Source organism: Peromyscus maniculatus, chromosome 12 (assembly GCF_049852395.1).
Source record: "Peromyscus maniculatus bairdii isolate BWxNUB_F1_BW_parent chromosome 12, HU_Pman_BW_mat_3.1, whole genome shotgun sequence".
NCBI classification, from domain to species: Eukaryota; Metazoa; Chordata; class Mammalia; order Rodentia; family Cricetidae; genus Peromyscus; species Peromyscus maniculatus.
The window spans coordinates 56,552,017-56,571,938 of NC_134863.1; the positions used below are offsets into that span (position 1 = coordinate 56,552,017).

At 34.7% G+C, this 19,922-nt stretch overlaps 1 protein-coding gene across 4 annotated transcripts in view; it reads right to left on the reverse strand.

Moving 5' to 3' along the window:
• Cadm2 (cell adhesion molecule 2) overlaps positions 1-19,922 on the reverse strand; it is a 984,450-nt gene that overhangs the window by 81,572 nt on the left and 882,956 nt on the right. For all 4 annotated transcript variants that reach the window (XM_006991069.4, XM_006991070.4, XM_016009325.3 and 1 more), the window contains one exon: positions 3,503-3,681. In XM_006991069.4, coding sequence (XP_006991131.1) covers positions 3,503-3,681 — 179 coding nt within the window. The remainder of the gene's footprint in view (positions 1-3,502; positions 3,682-19,922) is intronic.

Below are 19,922 nucleotides of genomic sequence, written 5' to 3' on the forward strand. Positions count from 1 at the left end.
ATTTTAGAAGTACTTGGAGAGAAAACATTACTATGTGATTGTTCAGTAAGCACTGGTGTTGAATCTGCCCTTCATCTATTCAGGCTAATAGTGATATACAAGAATGCTAGTCCAATTCAAGGCACATCTGTGTAACTGATAGTATTTTAAGTATTACCATTTTTTATGTATGCCATTTATTTAAGACTAATATGGAACTCTAGTGTTGGATTTACTTTTTACATTTTGATATTTGCTCGGCACCCTTACAGACTGTGTTTATCTACATGGCCATCTTTCTTTAATTCTTCACTATTTTTTATTGATTATTTGATGTAATTTCTTCTTGACCCTATTAAACTATCATTGTATTGAATGCAATTCATATTATCATTATAGTCAGAATATATATATCAAATTGTTGATGAATAAATGAATTGCTATTTTGGTCAGATTTATCGAAATACAGAGACAAATGGAACAAAATATTATAATCTGTTAAATTTACATATATTGATTTCTAAAAGGTGGATGATAATGATAACAGAGAATCTTTTACATTTTTATAAAAACTAAAATATATGGAACTATGATGCTCATAGTAATTGAATAGGATAACTAATTCTAGCTATTTACTTAATAGACTAATTTTTCCATTACTGAGCTTATTAATGAAAAGTGCTACTGTCTCCCATAGTGTATCCTTAACAGAGCACAGATTTTATATGTGTATTGATTCCTCTTAGAGTTTCTTATATACTGACTTTCAGTAAAGCTTTCATTGAAGGCAAGTTTTAAACCAGCAGTTTAAGCCACGATCTGTAGTTTTAAAGACAAAAATTTCAAAGGTAATAATGGGAGAGAGGAGTTGAAGAAAATGTGCATAACCCAAAACATCAGGGCTTTTTACCAATTAAATGCCATAAAACTCCAACATCCACTACCATTGGTACCCACAGGACAAAATATAACCAGAGCCTGACATCTGTGTTGTTGATTTTACAGGCAAGTGTTTCAGCCTCCATCACATTGGGAATGAATAAACACAGGCAACTGTGATAGATTCAGACATGAGTCCCGGGTCATAAAAACCCTTCTGTACTAGAGCTACATTAAACCATCACAGCTGATATAAAAAAAAATCAACCTTAGTGTAAAACATAAAAGGGTAAAGTTATCACAAATTACCACATGTAGCATTCATTATAGATCAAAATGCCACTCGAATTTTTATCATGGAGTAGTGTTTTGAAACAGCCAAACCATTAACAGAAGAGTGTAGCTTTTCCATTTTTACAACCAGTGACTGGTGAAACATTATACCTAGTGTGCAAAGGGGGAAAAGTACCCTCTATTTTGTAATGAACCCAATTGGAGCCCCCTCTAAACACAGTGCAATATCGTTGCACTGTTTCACAGAGCCTCTCATTACTTGTGTCAATAATACTAGGTAAACTACCGAGGAACTTCACAGCATTTATGGAGCAGCATGAAAAGCATTAATCTACAGGGTGCTTTTGATGAATTGGAGTTCAAAAGCAAAGCCAAAAATGACTTCTTAAAAAGTGCTTAGGAAAGTATTTAGCAGGAATATGCCCACTGCCAACAGCTGAAAGGTAGCGTGGCTATTGGCAAAATCATACTGTTGCCAGCTTGTAAACACTGAGACAGCATGAACTTTCACCTATTTGAATTCCTGAAAAGGAAAAGGTGACATATCTGGGCATATTACTTCTCAGTCACTTCTCTTTGAGGTCTCCACAGTATTAAGGCACGTTGCTGTCAATACAATGTGTCATGCTACACAACATACAGGTGGAATTCCTACCTATTTGAGAGTAGCACTCAGAAAATTTAAGATTATATATATATATAAAACCAGACTTAAGGTGAGAGCATATACTGTACACAGATACATACCCTTGGGACCCAGCTCTTAAGTTCTGAGGAAGTTTTGTGATTAAAGTGGTAGTTTTTATACTATGTCTGGTAATGAAGGTGGCGGGCTCACCTACATGAGTTTACCACATTTAATCCCAGCCTAATTATCCCAATTATATGAGTGATCTCTTCCAAAGTTGATTTTTTTTTAACTTTCCACAGACTTCTATAATTTCTGGTGTATTATTTGTGAAAAATCTATACACTCTATGTCTTCACTGTTTAGTATAGCAAGATAATGGGTTGTTTGTTGGTTGGTTTTTGAGACAGAGTTTCTCTATGTAGCTTTGGAGCCTGTTCTAGAACTTTCTCTGTAGACCAGCCTGGCCTTGAACTCACAGAGATCCTTCTCTTCTGCCTCTGCCTCCCAAGTGCTGGGATTAAATATGTGGGCCACTACCGCCCAGCTAGCAAGGTAATGTTATGAAGAGAGATTTTATACTACATCAGTTTTGAAAATAGAGCTATTTTATATCATTTTCTTCATTCTAATTATATAACAAATGAATACCTCGAAATAGAACAAAACAAGGTTTTTCTTTTTTCCAGAATATTAAATCTCTCTCAAAAAATTAGACTTAATCCCTCAAATATTTTTACTGAAAGCTATTTGACTCATCCATATTTCTAGCAGTAGTTTACACTTTGATTCAGATGAAAGACAGTAGACTCATTCTTTCCGTGACTCTTGAAGTCCGCTGAATTTATTACTGTATACAACTGCAGTTCATTATTTGGTAAAATTACATAGCATAAAATAGTATGCTCAGAAATAAGTTGTTGTGGTGAAATATGTGAGGGAAACATTTCATCTCCTGGTAATTCTTTCTCTTGGAGATTCACAAAAATACATTCTGGCATACACGAGAAACTGCCAGAAGCAGTTATATAAAGAAAGCTAACTGTGTTTAATACAGTATTTATACATGTTATAAGAAGGTGTTTCCTTCTAGTCATTCATGAAAGCTATCTTATGAAGAAGCCGTGATGTGTGGAACTTGAGTAAAACTGTCATTTTCTTTACTCATGTCCATTTCTGCCCCCTTTCTCATTCAAACCAATTTTGATTTAAGTTCAGACAAGAGAAAATAATTTCAAATTATGACTCATAAGAAATTAAACATTACAATTGCCAACTTTTGCCTTTACTACACTCCCATGGCAAGTTATTATATTTTGTGTGGTGCAATTCAATGTTTAGAAAACCCATTTTAATATAATACAATGAAGTTAGCTACAGAGAAATGTTTTTCAGTGCTTTGGATTATAAATAAAATTATTTATGGTAAATTTGAAGATAAAACTAATATAATTTACAAATCACTACCAAATAGCAAATTAAATTACTTGTAATAGGCTTTTCATAAAGTAATTTTATTTTTCATATATGCTTTAATTTTTTTCTTATTAGTCAAACTGACACATATTAAATGTCTCTCTTAGAGATATTAATACTCATGAGAAGTTCTCCTGAAAGAAAAAGCAGACCAATTTTACTTTTTTTTCTAACAATGTTGACAGATTTTAGCCATTCTCCATGGTTTTCCCCCATTCATGTGTACTGTTTCCCAAAAGAACTCACCATGTACAATGAGGACATATTCTGCGCTGCTTTGACCGATGGTGTTCGTGGCTTCGCATCGATACGTGCCATTGTCTGTTTTGTTCAGGAAAAGAATGTTGAGTTCCCTACCACTCACAACCATTCGATCAGGATCTGGTAATTCTGCACCATCCTTTGTCCACAAAACAGGCTCTGGCCTATTGGATACAGCATGCATGTAGAGAGAGAGAAAAAAAAATGTTGAATGTTCTGTGAACAAAATCAAACAATTTATATCGACACCTTTTTTTTTTATGTCTATGTGTTACCTTTTGTAAGGTACCAAAGAGCCATGAAGGGTTAACTCAGAAGAGTTAGAGGGAAGATAAATATAATTTAATTCTGTTCTACATAATTAATCAGATATGTATTAAGGAACAAATTTATTAAGTTGCTGTAGCTCTCACTTCTGGTGTCTTGCTTAGGTCAGTTCTGAATCCAGATGCTGCTGTCAATGACTAACATTTCATAATGAACTACTTTCTTTGGACTTTTGAGACAATTTCTCCTTCGATTTACCTCGGCATTTATAACATGGGCCCACCATGGTGGCATGACACTTCTTGAAGCTACCCTTCGCTCTCTTATCTCTACCAATTTTCCTACTCTTCTGAATAATTTGTCTAGAAGTATTTCTTTAGCAGAATGGATTAAAAGGACCAGGGGGAAGGAAGAGCACTTGCTATACAATGCTGACCATCCAAATTCCATGCCTGAAAAGCGTGGTAGAAAGACAACAAGTCTTGAAAGTTGCCCCTCTACACACTGTTGTGCAAAACACCCACACACACTCATATACATGCACACACATATAATATTTTAATCATTATGAAATATAGTCAGACACCATATGACAGCTCTTCATCAATGGACTCTATGACTATGATATCTACTTTACATGAAATAATGACACCAGTCTCTAAATCTATTGTGACTATTTGTGTAGATGAAAGTACCTTTCATTCTAATGAGATACACCTATGAGATGCTATAAAGAGATTGTTTCCATGGGCCCCTGGAGAGTCTCAGAAGGGGCTACTTAGTTACAGAACTTCTATTTTACTTCTGAACTTCTGTGATGAGACAGAGGTCAAAGGTTGAGCTTGAAACCAAAGTCTAATGATATGAACAAGTAAGGCTGATGTAATGCAGCATCCATGAAATTCAAAGACGTGGTGTCTTGTGGAAAATTCATAGGTGGAAAAACTGCTCGTAGAATCCATGAGTTAGCAATCAAAAACATTATTGTCATGAGCAGGATACCCCCTTTCAAGTTGTTGATAGGGTAACTTCAGGAGACCTCCCCAAAACAATGGAGGCATCTGGCATTTATCTACTTGGTTGTCCTCCAGAATCAGATGTTAAGACTTTTTGCTGAAGCCCCCCACCCCCACCTGAAACACACACACTTTATTTGTACGCTATGGAGATATCAATCTGGAACTAACATGGAAGCTTCCTCTCTGAAACCGAACCTGCAAAGGAGGTGTGTATGCAGGGTGCTGGGGGAAAAAAAAGTCATCTACAGTCTTACCCAGCTGTGAGTCATATAAACTTTGACACAAGTCTTCTCTTGTATGGAGCTGTGGTGCAACTGTTATGAGAGTAAAAATTGCTCATTGATAAATTTTAAGGCCTGCTCCATAGGAAGGAATCCATGCCTTATAGTGTAAATATGGTCATAACCATATGGCGGATAGCTATCATAGGCTCTAGAACAGTGGTTCTCAACCTTCCTAATGCTAGGACCCTTTAGTACAGTTCCTCATGTTGTGGTGATAGCAAACCATACACTTATTTTGTTGTTACCACATAAAGGTAATTTTGCTACTGTTATGAATCATAATTTAGACATCTGATATGCAGAGTATCTGATACACAACCATCAACAAGGTCAAGACAAACAGATTGAGAACCAGTGCTCTAGAAGGTAACTGAATACTGTTAGTTAACTAAATTGACTTGCCATCAATTTATTTTCAAAATATTTATATTTGTATGCACAGAGAAATTTTACTCTCAGTCATAACCATAGAAGCTTCTTTCCAGTGAATGACAGTGGATGCAGAGAGTTCACAAGATGCCCAGAATAAGTGATGGATGAATGCTCAGTCCAAAACAAAGCTCAGGTAACGTTCCAAAAGACTGGGCGGGAAGAGTGTAAGAAACAGAAAATGGGAGAAGGGTTACAAAATGACATCGTCTGGGCAAGGCACACCCATTGCAATCACAGGCACATAGCAGCTGCAGAAACCTGCATGGGATCACACAGGAATGGACTCACTAACAATGATCAGGGTAAAATGAAAGAGATGCTCTGGGGTTCCTTACCCCTTGCTGCTGAACTGTTTGCTATTGTTAGATTCATGGGAAAAGTAGTCATTGCCTTTAGTTACATTCCAACTGATGATACTCCCAGGATGCAATGGATAGTTCTAATCCTGTCTTGCACACAAAGCACTGATCAAAGTAAATGGGTCACAAAACAAAAAGAAATTATAAGTCTAGAAAAAGGATTGATAGCAGTAAAGGAGAGTTAATAGAGATGAGAGCGAGACAAGAGAGAGGTAAGAGTGGACACATAGAATACATTATATACAGTATGAAATTATAGAAGGACTAACAATAAATGATAAATATTTACATAAATAAATAAGAAAACAGGGACTTTTTTCCCCAAGATTGAAGGACTCCAGTTTGTCTTTTTCTTCTACACTTTCTCCCAGGCTTCATCTTTATTTAGTTCTTCATGTGTACTCTTTGCAATAACCTTTGTAACAAAGAGAGAAGTTGAGTGTTTCTCTGAGGCATTCTAGCAAATTAATTGAAGCCAGGGAGGGAGTCATGGCAATTCTGCTTCATAGTGTGTTGATCAGAAGGATGGTTTACAGTCAGCTATGTGTAATTGGTCTAAGACATAGTAGCAGTTTTCTGGGATTGAACCTTCCTACTGTGGGATTTGACACTATCTCCAGCTACATGGAGTCAGAATTGAAGTGAATAACAGGTTTCTTTGTTGATGTCCCTGGAAGGACTTATATCCCTAGTAGAGAGAAACTGGCTGGCACATATATTTTGGTGATCAGGGTGAATTGTTGCAGTGTGTTAGTAGAGAATAGTAAGCCCTTTGTTTTCTCTCTATCACTTCAGAAAAAGAAACAAAGAAATGAAGGCAATTTTATCAGAATTATACTCATGAGATTTCTGAGAGAACATCTTTATTTGAAAAAAAATTGGAGAAAGTAAGTATATGAAATTACTGGATAGCATTATTTTTCTCATCCATTGATATAGAAAATTTTATTAGTATCTCAACCAAAACAAAAACAATTGTTAATAAATCTCTACTTGCTTAATATATCATACTTTTGCTACTTGCTATTAGAATTTAATAATTTGAATTTTGAAACATCCTGTAAAATCATTTGTGTTCTTCACATCCTTGAAAATGTTTTTTAAAAAAAAGGTCAAATGAAACTAATATTTTGTCAGAACTAAAATAGTAGAGTTTTTGCATTTTTCATAAAGCCATATAATTTTTTATAAACAAAACCACTAATAAAAATAACAGGAATAATTTTTATCTGAAGACACCAACTTTTGTACTTCTCAAAAGAACTACTTATAATTACAAGACAATGCTTTCTTGATGTATAAATTGAGATTAGTAAACACAGAGATATAATTGCCCATACATCCAAAATTAACACCTCAAATGTAAATTGTTATAGTGTTCTTCTAATTGGTTAATATGTTTTTCACTGTTTTTTACGAACACGGTTCTATAAGTGCATAATTAAATTTAGACATGTATTTTAAAATTGTGTAGAAACATAGAAATCTAAACAATGTAATGAAATTTAAGTGCTCCGTCTGTATTTAATTTTTTTTCCTAAACAAAACACCTCCCTTCTAGTAAATGAATGAAAAATAAAATGGCAAAAGAACAAAGAAAAGAAAGACAAAATAAAGCAAAGTTTGCCCATGTGGTGACAGGATGAGGCTGTGATTGAAGCAAGTATTCCACCAAACTAAATTCTCAGGCATCCAGGATCCTACCTACTCTGGAGATAAGTCTTCAAAGTTGTAAAGGTGTTCACATCATTAGATGTAATTTTAATGAAACGGAGTTTATAGATTATGTACAGATTATAAATAGCCTATACTTTTTCCTAACTAATTTTCAAATGTCCAGCCTAATATTGAGTGGTTTAGCATGCCTTGATACAGTTTTTGTTTCATCTTAGTATAGAGGACCCCTAGGCTTTTTTCTAGTTGGTACCTAAAAATGTTTGCGTTTTTGTTGTTGTTGTTGTTGTTGTTCCAGATGACTAACATTCTTATCTCTGTTCAGGCATCCAAAGAGGATGATTTTAAAAGAATTTCCAGCTCATAGTTTTTACGAAATGTGGTTAGAAAAGAGTAGGAGCCAGACTTCAGGAGTAACAGGAGAGAGAAGAGCAGCAGAACTGAGATGTCATGGACCCGCTCTGCAGTATGAACATTAACATAGTTACTACAGAATGTCCCCCTTTCTGTTACAAGATGATTGGAAGTCTGAGAATATTGGTATGACATAAAACTTCATTTTATTTTTGTCCATCAAATCTATAAACTTATAATATGATATTATAAGGGGGTACACTTAAGACATTTTATAACTGGTTCTTCTTCAGCAATGAATCATGGAAATAAGAATAGAAATCAAAGATCTTCATGGATTCTTTTTCATAGTTTAAGGACTTAGTGCAAGAGACTATAATTTTCCAGAAATTAAAAAAATGTTAGCTCACAGTTTTCTTTATGAAAGCATTTCTTTTGAGATTATAACTTTAACTACAACATTCCTTCCTCTCCTTTCCTCTCTTCAAACTCTTCTATATTCTCCCAATTCTCCTTCAAATTAATGGCCCTTTGTCCCACTAATCATTATTGCATGTATATATGTGTATCTATAAACATATATATTCTTAAATCTAATCTGCTCAGTCTGCATAACATTACCATTAAATAGATTTTTCAGTGCTCATTATTTGACATTGGACAATTGACTGTTGTGCTATTCCCTGGGGGAACACCATCTCTCCCACTCCCAGCTTTTCTTAGTTGCTTGTAATTTTTGTGTTAGGATGAGGCCTTGGAGAATTTTCACTGTCCAGTTTGGCAGGTCCACTGCTATCCTTGTTCAGGTCACATTTTAGTAGTCTTCATGGTGAGGCTATGGCTGCAGCATCTCACCTGTACAAATCTGAGTAGAGATTTTGAGTGCTGTTCATAAATTATTATTTATAAATTAATGTCAGTAGGAATTGTTATAATTACCCTTGACTGTCAAATCATTTGGTTTGTTAACACGGATTAGAATTTACTTTGCATTGCTAACTTCTACTCCGTTCATTCTGTCTTTGGGTCACTTGTTCTGTGAAATTTGGGTATAAGCAACTCTTCTAATCCTTCCAACTCTATGCGAAGTCATTCCTGCTCTACTCTGTATGTACTGTGGACAGGAAACTTTTCTTGGACTTCACAATTATTTGCCTCTGTTTTAGACATATGTTTTGGGAGAAGAATCAAGAATCAATAAGTAATTTAGTTACACAATAGTGAGTCTCATGATTCAGGCTGTCCAAAAAGATTTCTTCTTTTGCTGTTTTTGTAGTTGGTCAGGAATAAAAGAATTTCCAAAAGTTGAAGCACTCCAGGATGAGCTGACATCCTTTCCCGGGTTCGATATTTTTTTCCATTACACTCACATATATACTGAGATTGAACACTAAAATAATTATGAAATTTAAACATTTTTTTGTAGATGAAAATCATCCAATGGAATAACAATCAAGTAAGCATTATTTCTGTCTCAAAAGAAAGAAGAAAGGAATTTATGAATATTTATACTCAATGTTTCCTTGATAATGAAGCAGAACTTTCAATAATTTGCTTTGTGTATCATGTGACCATGTGAAATGCCCACTAGCTTCATTTCAGTTTAGAAGTCCCATAGTTAGTCAACAGACTTGATTAAAGTTTTAATCATCAAAGAGATGTTTAAGACATAATTCCTCTGCATTATTTGTAATATTTCCATGGGATATTGAAAAAGATAGTATGATTTTCATAAACATTTGATTGCACTTTTGATATTAAGCAAAGCCTTTTAGATCTCAAAATTATTTTGTATAGTTGTGGGAAAATCGCTTCTGCTGTCAAGTTTTAGAGAAACTCTAAGGAATATGAAAGTAAATGAATTGTAAATCAGTTTTAAATGTAGGAAAAACTCATTTTCATTGTGTTCAGAAAAGAAGGATCCTGAGAAGACTATTACCCACGTATTTTCCCACTGCATAGAATGAGACTGCTTTTCAAGCTAATGTCCAAATTTGAATTGACTGAGGATACAAAGGAAAAAGGGAGAAGAGGGAAAGGGGGAGACAGGACACACAGAGAAGAGAAATAATAAAAGATGGGGTTGCTTCATATTTCAAAAATTTAAAAACAAATTAAGAAAAAGTTCAAGAAAAAGTGTCCCTTATGTCCTGAAACTGATTCAAAACATCATTTTGTTATTTTTGCTTGTTGGAAGTTAAAGATGTTGTGAAGCAGGAAAAACAAAACATGATTACTACAAGAATATTTCTCACACTGATCTTCTTAAATGAAAAACATAAACAGTCATTTGTTACTGATGTACAAAGGATATGTTCTCATATAATTCATAAGTAATAGTCTACATATATGTAAATTATTGTAAAAATATTGCTCTGTGTATTTGTAGTAAAAATCAAGCTTCATTTTTTTGGATGCAACTGCTGTGTTGTTTAATGGTAAAAGAATGTTTTCCATCTGTCATTTTTTATTTATTGTGTGTTTATGTATATTTATGTGTATAGGTGCACATATTTACAAGTATGTACACACATGTGTGCAAATTTGACATCTAATCAAATTCAGATGTCCTCTGGAGTTGGACAACTTTTAAAAATTTTATTATTGTTATTGCTGTTATTCGTGCTGCTGGGTTATTGCTGATGGTGATGGTATTGCTGTTACGTGTGCATGATATGCACAGCACAAGTAGGGTATGTTGAGTGCCAGGGCAAGCCTGTCAATGTTAGAGAAGAGCTTCCTGGAGTTTTGTTTGTTTGTTTGTTTGTTTGTTTGTCTGTTCCCTACATTTGCATGGACATAAGTAGCAACATTTTAACACACTGAGCCATCGCATCAGCTCTTCCTTATGATTTAATCTGAGACAGATTCTCTCTCTAACCCAGAGTTTGCCAATTACTTAGGTTGGGTATCCAGCAAGCCCAAGAATTCCTTATGTTTCTACTTCCCAACCCTTGGGAAGCACTACACACACACAAGTGCATTTTCCTTTGCCCACTATCCATATGATGAAATTGTCCAACTCCAACAAAATCCTCTTTAAAATGTACAGAAGTCTCTAAAAGAAGGAAATAAAACAGTCTGACTCCCTTTATGATATACATTTCAAGTGTTTTTCTGCTTAGAATATTTCAAGGTCCAACAGCTCCATTCACATATTTTGTATTTTTAGTGTAAATGAAAAGAAAAACAGAAAAGACAGCTTTGAAAGAACCAGACAGTTTGTGAAGTACATACTTAAATAACAGTGCCTCTAAATAAGCATTTCCCGTTGCATTCCTAACATTGTTATTAGTAGGCAGGAATAAGCTAGATAGTGAGACCATGTCTCAAAATTGAAATAATAAAATAAAAGTTTTGTGGTGTGGTCAAAGGTCTAAAGGTTCTTTGTTTAGTTCGAGAGCCACTCTTCTATTTTAATGTACAAACAGTGCTCCTGAATTCCATAGTTACTTCTGCTTTACAGCATAAAACTCTTACTCATTTGTGCTGGCTTGAATAAGACTATATCCCTCTCCTGTCCTTGCTGACCACAGTGTAATTTGGATTATTTTTTTAATGTCTGAACTATTTTATGAAACGGATATTCTATTTGTTCTATCTATAGTTGATATCATCACTATAGATAGATTTCTATTGAAAAGCTCGGCAATGAAAACACCTACTTAAAAGTCACTATGAGTACTGGTGTATGTGACAGAGACAAAGACATCTTAAAACAATCATCAATGAAGTCAGGTTGAAGTGCAAAATTTAAGTCTTTTTTTTTTTTTTTTTTTTTTTTTTTTGGTTTTTTCGAGACAGGGTTTCTCTGTGTAGCTTTGCGCCTTTCCTGGAACTCACTTGGTAGACCAGGCTGGCCTCGAGCTCACAGAGATCCACCTGCCTCTGCCTCCCGAGTGCTGGGATTAAAGGCGTGCGCCACCACCGCCCGGCTTTTTTTTTAAAAAGAGATTTATTTATGTATTATGTATACAACATTCTGCCTCCATGTATGTAGAGGCCAGGAGAGAGCACCAGATCTTATTATAGATGGCTGTGAGCCATCATGTGGTTGCTGGGAATTGAACTCAGGACCTCTGAAAGAACAGCCAGTATTCTTAACCTCAGAGCCATCTCTCCAGCCCGCAAAATTTAAGTCTTAAATTTCCAGTTTAAACTCTAATTCCAATTTCTTCACTCTCATATAGATATAGGCCCCAAAACATACTGAATATTATAGCAACAAGTAAAAGGAGTCTCATTACATTAGCACTCATATTCAGTTGGGGTAATAAGATCAACATTAGACTTATCATTATTATATTTAAAAGTTAAGTAGTAAATAAGATACAGACTTCTTTTCTGAATAATCTCATCATATGCTACATGAGTCTTATTTTCTAAGATACTTCTTCTTGCCTCTCAGTTCAATGGCTTATGGTGAAATGGGAAATAACCTATATACAAGAGGCAAGTACCCTTTAGAAGGCTTGATCATGATGACATTATTTTAGAATGACAGAAATCCTGGACTACTTTTCACTGACAAAGTGGTATTTACCGACAGTTATTTTAAAGTACTGAGATATAAAGCAATCATATTTCACACTCTATAATTCTGACCAATTGATGCCACAATAAACAGAAGATTATCCCTAGAAAAGATAAGAGTCTATGATCCTGAAGGAGAAACAGAATTTTGTGCTGTAGTTAAAAACATTCAATTTGGGAAAAATTGCCTAAACTGATCTCTTGAAACTTTCTGATGAAGGAAAAACAATTACGCAGGCCTTATTTACATTTACCATTTCTTTTCTTTGATAAGCATAGAATAGTAATTTCTAATTAAAAGTTCAACAAACTATGAGTAATTATTTATTCTTTCATACAACAATGTAATTATCTGTGTGTTTACATTAAGCATAAAATCTCTATGATATGTTTAACAAAGATCATTTTTAAATAAGGAGTTTTCTCGGCTTGTTAAAAAAAATCATTGCCACCTGAATTTTTCCTCTGGGAATATAACCAAATTTTATTTTATGAATCAAAATTTGTGAATTTGAATTTTTCAAGCTGTGTAGAATGTAAAGACATACTGATACAAGAGAAGTTACTTCAAACATCAGAATTGACCCTTAGTTTAAAAGCCATTCAATTAACAGGGTGAAATGATAGGGTTGTTTCCCTAAAAGCACTAGGTCCATTGTTTCTTCTACTATAAAATAGAACTAATTAAATTTGTCTTTCTACCTTCATGCTAATCACTGCCCATTATGAAATTTATTTTCCTTCATGGCTTGCTTCTTGTCTAATTTTAAAACAGATGGTCTTGAAGTAATAATGAGGTATAACTCATTTGTACTGTAGCTGAGAATTAAGTGCTTTTTATAAGGCTGAAGATAACTGATCCTGAAACTTAAACTTTGAAAGTATATTTTTAATCATTTCAATGAAATTCTTCTCAAAGGATTATACTTTTTTCTGCATTATTAAACAGAATATCCTTAGTGGCACTCTTTTTTTTTCTTGCCTAGACCTGAAGAGTTTTAACCTTTTTTTTTTTTATGATGCATTAAAATAACTAAAATCTAACATGTTCATTTCCAGAGTGGCCCAACACTCTGATTGGTTTTAGATATCATGTTGAATACACTGGTCATCAAATTCTTTAAGTTATGTTTTATATTTAAAAATACTGTAACATGACTTCAAGAAAAAGTAATTCTACCCATGCCCTTACAGTTTCAGTACATATCCTCCTCACCTTACCATATTTACAAGGTCTTTCCTTTTCTATTATTTTCTGGTTTTGGTTCTATAAAGGATCAAGTAAACTGATTTGATCATGGAGTCATGAGCCTAAAAAGGAAATTTGGAAAGCGTTTCTAACATATGGCACTGTCCCTGTATCATTATGAACCTCTTTCCCTTCACTGAAAACCAGCTCATGTTCTTTCCCTCTGCCTCCTGTGAGATCATGGCTGTTCAGGCCTTGCTTGCACTTTGCAGTGATGATATATTCTGCTGACCATGAGTCAAGATCATTGGTGCTCTACTGTCCTGCCTTTAAATTAAATTGTTTCTTCTTCTCTTCTTTCTTTTGCCCTACAAGCATCTCAGTTATCTCTGCTACTCCAAATTTGGAAGAGTTGGATGTCTAAGCCCTCATCAATCACAGAGTGATTCTGCCTATTATATCAGGACCATTTTTAATTGTTCACTTGGAACATTATTGGTTGTTCAATTGGTTTCTTGACTTTAAACATGAAAATGCCTTTTTAAATTAAGGTTGTGTGTGGTATGTACATGTTAAAACCAAGATTAATGCCAGAAATTTTGATTTACATATTTTCATTTAATATAGTTTCTTTTGTAGGATACAAAATTATTTTCCAACATTGACTAAAATACCTAACCTTGCTTTGGGATGGTTTTTCTGTATGCTGTGAATATATGTTGTTCTGATTGTTTAATAAATAAAGCTGCTGCAGCCTGTGGTAAGGATAGATAAGAGCCAAGTGGGAAACCCAAGCAGAGGGACAAGGAGAAGAAGGGTAGAGTCAGAGGCAGGCACCATCCAGCTGCCCAAGGAACAAGTTACCAGCAGACCAGTAATGTCACGGCCATGTGGCAAAATGTAGCTTAATAGAAATCGGTTAATCTGCGATGTAATAGTTAGCTAGCAATAAGCCTGAGCCAGAGACCAAATAGTTTGTAATTAATATAAGCCTTTAAGTGTTTATGTAGGACCAAACAGCTGTGGGACACAGGAAAACTTCTGGCTACATAAAGTCTATAGAGACTTTGAATTAATTATGCTTACATATTTTGTTACTTCTATATAGTTATGGAGATGTGGTAGCCAAAATATTTAACAGACAGTGAATAATAAACTCCTTTGTACATTATACTGGTGAGCACTAAAGGGATATTGGCTCCAAAGGTATGATACATGTTATAGAAAAAAAGGCTGGTAGATAAAACAGTTCTCAAGTAGAAAAGTTTAAACAACAAATGAGCACATCCTCTAGTGAATAATTGTAATGATTCCTGTTTTCTTTAATGTCCTAATAAAAGTAGGATTGAGTGGTTTTTGTTTCTAAAATCTTTCTAAGATTATCATATGGATGATTCTGTTACTACATAATCGCACATGAAATTTCTATCATGTTAAGGTTAAAAATTAAAAATTGTGCAAGCTACATATTCACACCTGCTATTTTAAATATATGAGTCAAAAGGTACATTTCCTGAAAGTCTCACCCATGAATATGAAGGTGCTTTTTCCAGTGTCTTAAATATTGAGACACTCTGCACTGGATTTCCAGCTAAGCATTTACATAATCTCTCAAAATAATTGGCTTTCTTGCAATAAAACTGCCTTTCTGGAAAGTGTTCAAGAAGTGCATATTCTCTGTGGATATATAGCCATGGTTCTGCAGACTCTGATGGGACTTTCACAAGACACTGGAACATTTAATTGAAAATGATTGAGTGCCCAGCACACCACAGATGCCCACCCTAAATAACAGCCGTGGAGATTACTGAGAGTCAGCTTCATGTTTCACAAACAAAACCAAAATATTCAGTTTCATTTCCAAGATAACCACTTGTGTGCTTCCAGAGAGTGAATGTGTGATTAAATTTTAAAGCCATGAGATGGGAGCAAAGGACCATATGGGCTTCAGCAAAGGAAGGACAGAATGTGGCTATATCATTATTATGGAAATTTGGAAGTAATTTCCTAGTATTATACCTTTGAAAGCACCTTAGGAATAAAATGGCTGTACTGGCTTTTAAATTTCAGTTAATTAATTATGATAATTTCATAATACTCTAGATTCCAAATCAAAGGTACATATCTAAGCATCATGTAAATTTTATTAATCAAAAATTTTTCTACAGGAATTTCTATATGATAGATACACCTATTTTATATTGTATCTTCCATTTACTTCAGAGATATAAAAAATATTTAATAAAAAATATAGGCTCACGATTAATGCTTTTTTTAAACTTCCTGCTTATTTTCTCTAGGATCTCTGGCATTCCATTGTTTTATATTGTATTGGTAATAGCTGTTAGATCTAGGGACACACTCCATATATATCTATATATCTATACATCTATATATCTCTATATCAATGTATCTATACATAACTATATCTATCATCTATCTATATTTATATATCTTAGATATCAGATCAGGATTGAGTTTACATTACTGTTTTATAACTACTTGAATACTTGGGCTGATAGTTTATCAATGCTCTCTACCTCTTGCCAAGCTTACTGTTAGGGACTATTGGGGTCCAGCCCCTAATAGTCTCCTTTCCAGGGTCCGCGGAAGGATCTATCAACCAGCTGAGAATCTATTCTTTAAGGTCGGTAAATCAGTCTATGCATGCAGAGTTCTTTGGTCCATTCGCTTTAATTCCTCTGACATAACATCCTTTATACACAGCTTCAGTTCTGTTCTCATGTCTAGCTCCTTTCTTGCTTGATTTCTCTATATTTATCTACTGTCCCCTCTAAGTTCTATCTTAATTCCTTCATCTAGTTCTGTCCCTTCTAGGTTCACATCTATCTAGTTCTTTCCCCTATCAGTTCTGTCCCTTCTAGGTTCACATCTATCTAGTTCTTTCCCCTATCAGCTCCTCTCCTGTTTCCTTCTCTCTCATCTGGCTCTTCCTCATCTTGTTCTTCCCCATCTGGCTCTTCCTCATCTTCCATCTCGTTCCTCTAGTCCTCTCTTTTAGCTCTTCAATTTAGTTCTTCCCCATCTCAGCTCGTTCCTCTCAAGTTCTTACCCATCTAGTTCTTCCATTCTCTTTTCTCTTCTCCCTCTGTGCCCTGGAAGTCCCGGTATATAAAAGGGAGGGGGTGAGCTAAATTGTGTAAAGCTATTACTTAATGTCCACCTCTCTTAGGCGGTGTCTCCTAGTGGAATTTACCGTAAGTCAGGAGACTTGCATGTGGGCTGTTATCATTGTTAGTCCCAGGTGGGCGCCCACCTGGGTGGTGTTTCCTGTAGTCCTTGAAAGTGGCTAAGGGAGATAATCTGATTCCAGAGAAAGCCTTTCCCTGAGGCTGTTCTCCAAATTACCTGGAATATGTATGTCCAGAGAGTGCTCAGTCTACACTGTTAGTCCTTCTTAGGGAAAAGTCAATTGGGAAAGCTATGAAGGCACACATGATTTTCATAACAGAAGACAGCTGATATATAACAAGCCAAGTAACACCAAAAACTCCTTGGGATTTGGCTTCCTCTGGAGGAATTCCCTGATTCCTCCAGGTAGTGACATTGCCATAACCAGCTTAGTTCTTATGATATTCCTGCAGCCCGCAGCAGCTTATTAAAGTTTTAGAAGAATTTTTTGCAAGGGAACTGAGAACATGGAGTGAACAAGACAATACAGCCCTCAGTGTTGTTACTATAGATTGCAATTACAGTTCTACCATTAACTAGAGCTTGTCATATAACCTCTACAAGACAAACACTTCTACAAAATAGGGAGTATAGAGTTCATAAACCTTTACCACAAGGTAGTTGCATGATTTCACTGTGTCAACTAAGCATAAGAAAGTTGCTGGAGAGATGCCTTAGCAGTTAAGAGCATGTAATGCTGCTGCAGAGAACTGTGGTCCATTTCCCAGCATCTACAGCCAGCAGCTCACAGCTGCCTGTAACTCCAGTTCCAAGGAGATCCAAAGCCTCTGGACTCCATAGGCACCAGTAGTCATGTTCCACACAATATATCCACACATATCCACACAATATATATAATACAAATATTTTTAAATTAATGAATTAAAAATCAAGTTAGAAAACTTGGAAAGTACTAACAAAACAACCATTTATATTTCACAGACATATTTGGATTTTTAACAACGTGTTGGACCTACTGGACATGCCATCATGAAAGTTTGGGTTGTATAAAACCATTTGAGTTTATTTTTTCATTTGTTTGCTGTGCAAACTTGTTAACTGATAACTGTTCATTCCACCTTGGTAACATTGCCTGGAAAAGCAGCCACTTTCACACGTGTGGAACCAGGATTAGTTCTTTTCTCTTCATAGTTCTTTCAAGTTTTCTAAAATATTTTCTACATAACTGATCAGGTATTTGTGAAGGAGCCATTTCCATCGATTTCAATTTGCCAGTCACCAGCTTCTCATTATGTTACATTTTCCCTTAAAAGAGCCTCTTGCTTCTGCATTCTCTGTATATGAATATTATTATTATTATTATTATTATTATTATTATTTAAATCCTAATTATCATGGGTACCCTAACAGTTTTTAATGTGACTTCAGTATCAATTCATTTGTTTCTATATTGATTTGTCTCCTGGATGCTTTTTAAAATTCATGAACCATTGTCCTAGAGTATGTTTATTCTGGTCAAAATCTTACATTTGAGATACTTGGAAGAATCTATGATCATAACTCATTTTCTGGACTTACTATGGCAGCTTATTAACAATTCAATACTAAATATGTTTAAGACTTTTGAGTAAAAATCTTGGTGAGATACTTTGTACTTAATCCCTTTATCAAATGACACTTTATAGTCCTCATGGTCATTTATTAAGACATTACTTGGTGGGAGTCTTTACATATATATTATCTCCAATTCTTACATAATTTGTTCATTAGTTACACATTATATAATTTTGGAGATTAAAAATACTCAAGTAAGAAGGAACCTTGTGTAGAATGACAGACTATATTGCAACATTGTTTGGCCAACATGACTCAATTAAAGAATGATGTGAGCCACGGATAATGTTGCATCTCTCATGTCCTGTCACAGAGCAGTGGCATACAGGAATTTTCTATATTTTGTGCTCAATTTATCTGTGAATCTAAAATTGTTCTAAAATCAACGTTTATTAACTTACAAAAACAAACTAATCCAAGTGGCTAAGAATCTGACTCAAGACAACTAATGCTGTGGCAATAGATAATAAAATTCGGGTCCAATCCTCAGCTCTACTTCTATGCCACCACAAAGACTATTCCCAACAACACTATACCACAGACATCTGACTTGAACCCTAATACTGGTATTGTGGTTAGTTAGAAGTATTTCTGATTAGCAGGAGAAATATAAATGTTGGCTAATAAGATCTCATGCATTAGATGGAATGATTTGAAATTGCTAGAATAATAGACTCATACTGTTATATTAATATCATATCTCTCCTATTTTTATGAACGATAATTCACTCTGGATGATAACTTGCCTTCATTAACTCCTGGTTTGTTTTGAAATTTAGTTTCACTAATTGGATTGTGTAACAATTAGCAAATGACCTGTAATTTGTGCTTTGTAAGAGGAGCCTGCATGTTAGGCTGAAGAAACTGACTGGTATAAAGCTGTTTTGCCTTAACATTTGTGTCTTTTGAAGAAACAATTCTATTCTGTCCATGAGGATATGCATTTGTATGTACACATCATATTTCTTCCTTAATTTTTGATCATATCAAACATGTGTATATAATTGTTCCCTTCCAACACTTCACTAGTTGCTTGGTGGCATGTGATCTGTCTTTCTAAAGATTAAAGTCTTTCTTCTTAAACAGAATAGGATGTTCATCTCTGTGCAATTATGCATGCTGTATTTCTGCCAAGAACAAAAGAAAGATTATAATTACTGGAAGGTAAAATAGTAACTACAATAGAAGCATTGTGCTGTATATACAGGAAAATTCATCAGATCCTGGAATTATTTTCTTCTTATAGAATGCCAAATGCACATTTATTCCACTGGAAAATGTATCATTGCTTTTTTTTCTTAAAGTAAATTCAGAATGTGCTAAACACTGGGTTAAAATGAATGCTGATTCACTTGTCACAGCATGTAGGGGCAACCCTGCATCTTCTAAGGTCATGACTTTAATGTAATATAAAGGGTATTTTCTTCTTCCACTTTTATAAATGGAGAATGTGTTGCCTAAAAGCTGTCTGGGAATTCAGCCAAAGACAGAAGAAGGTTGCAGAAACTCTGGGGACTTGAAAGAAAA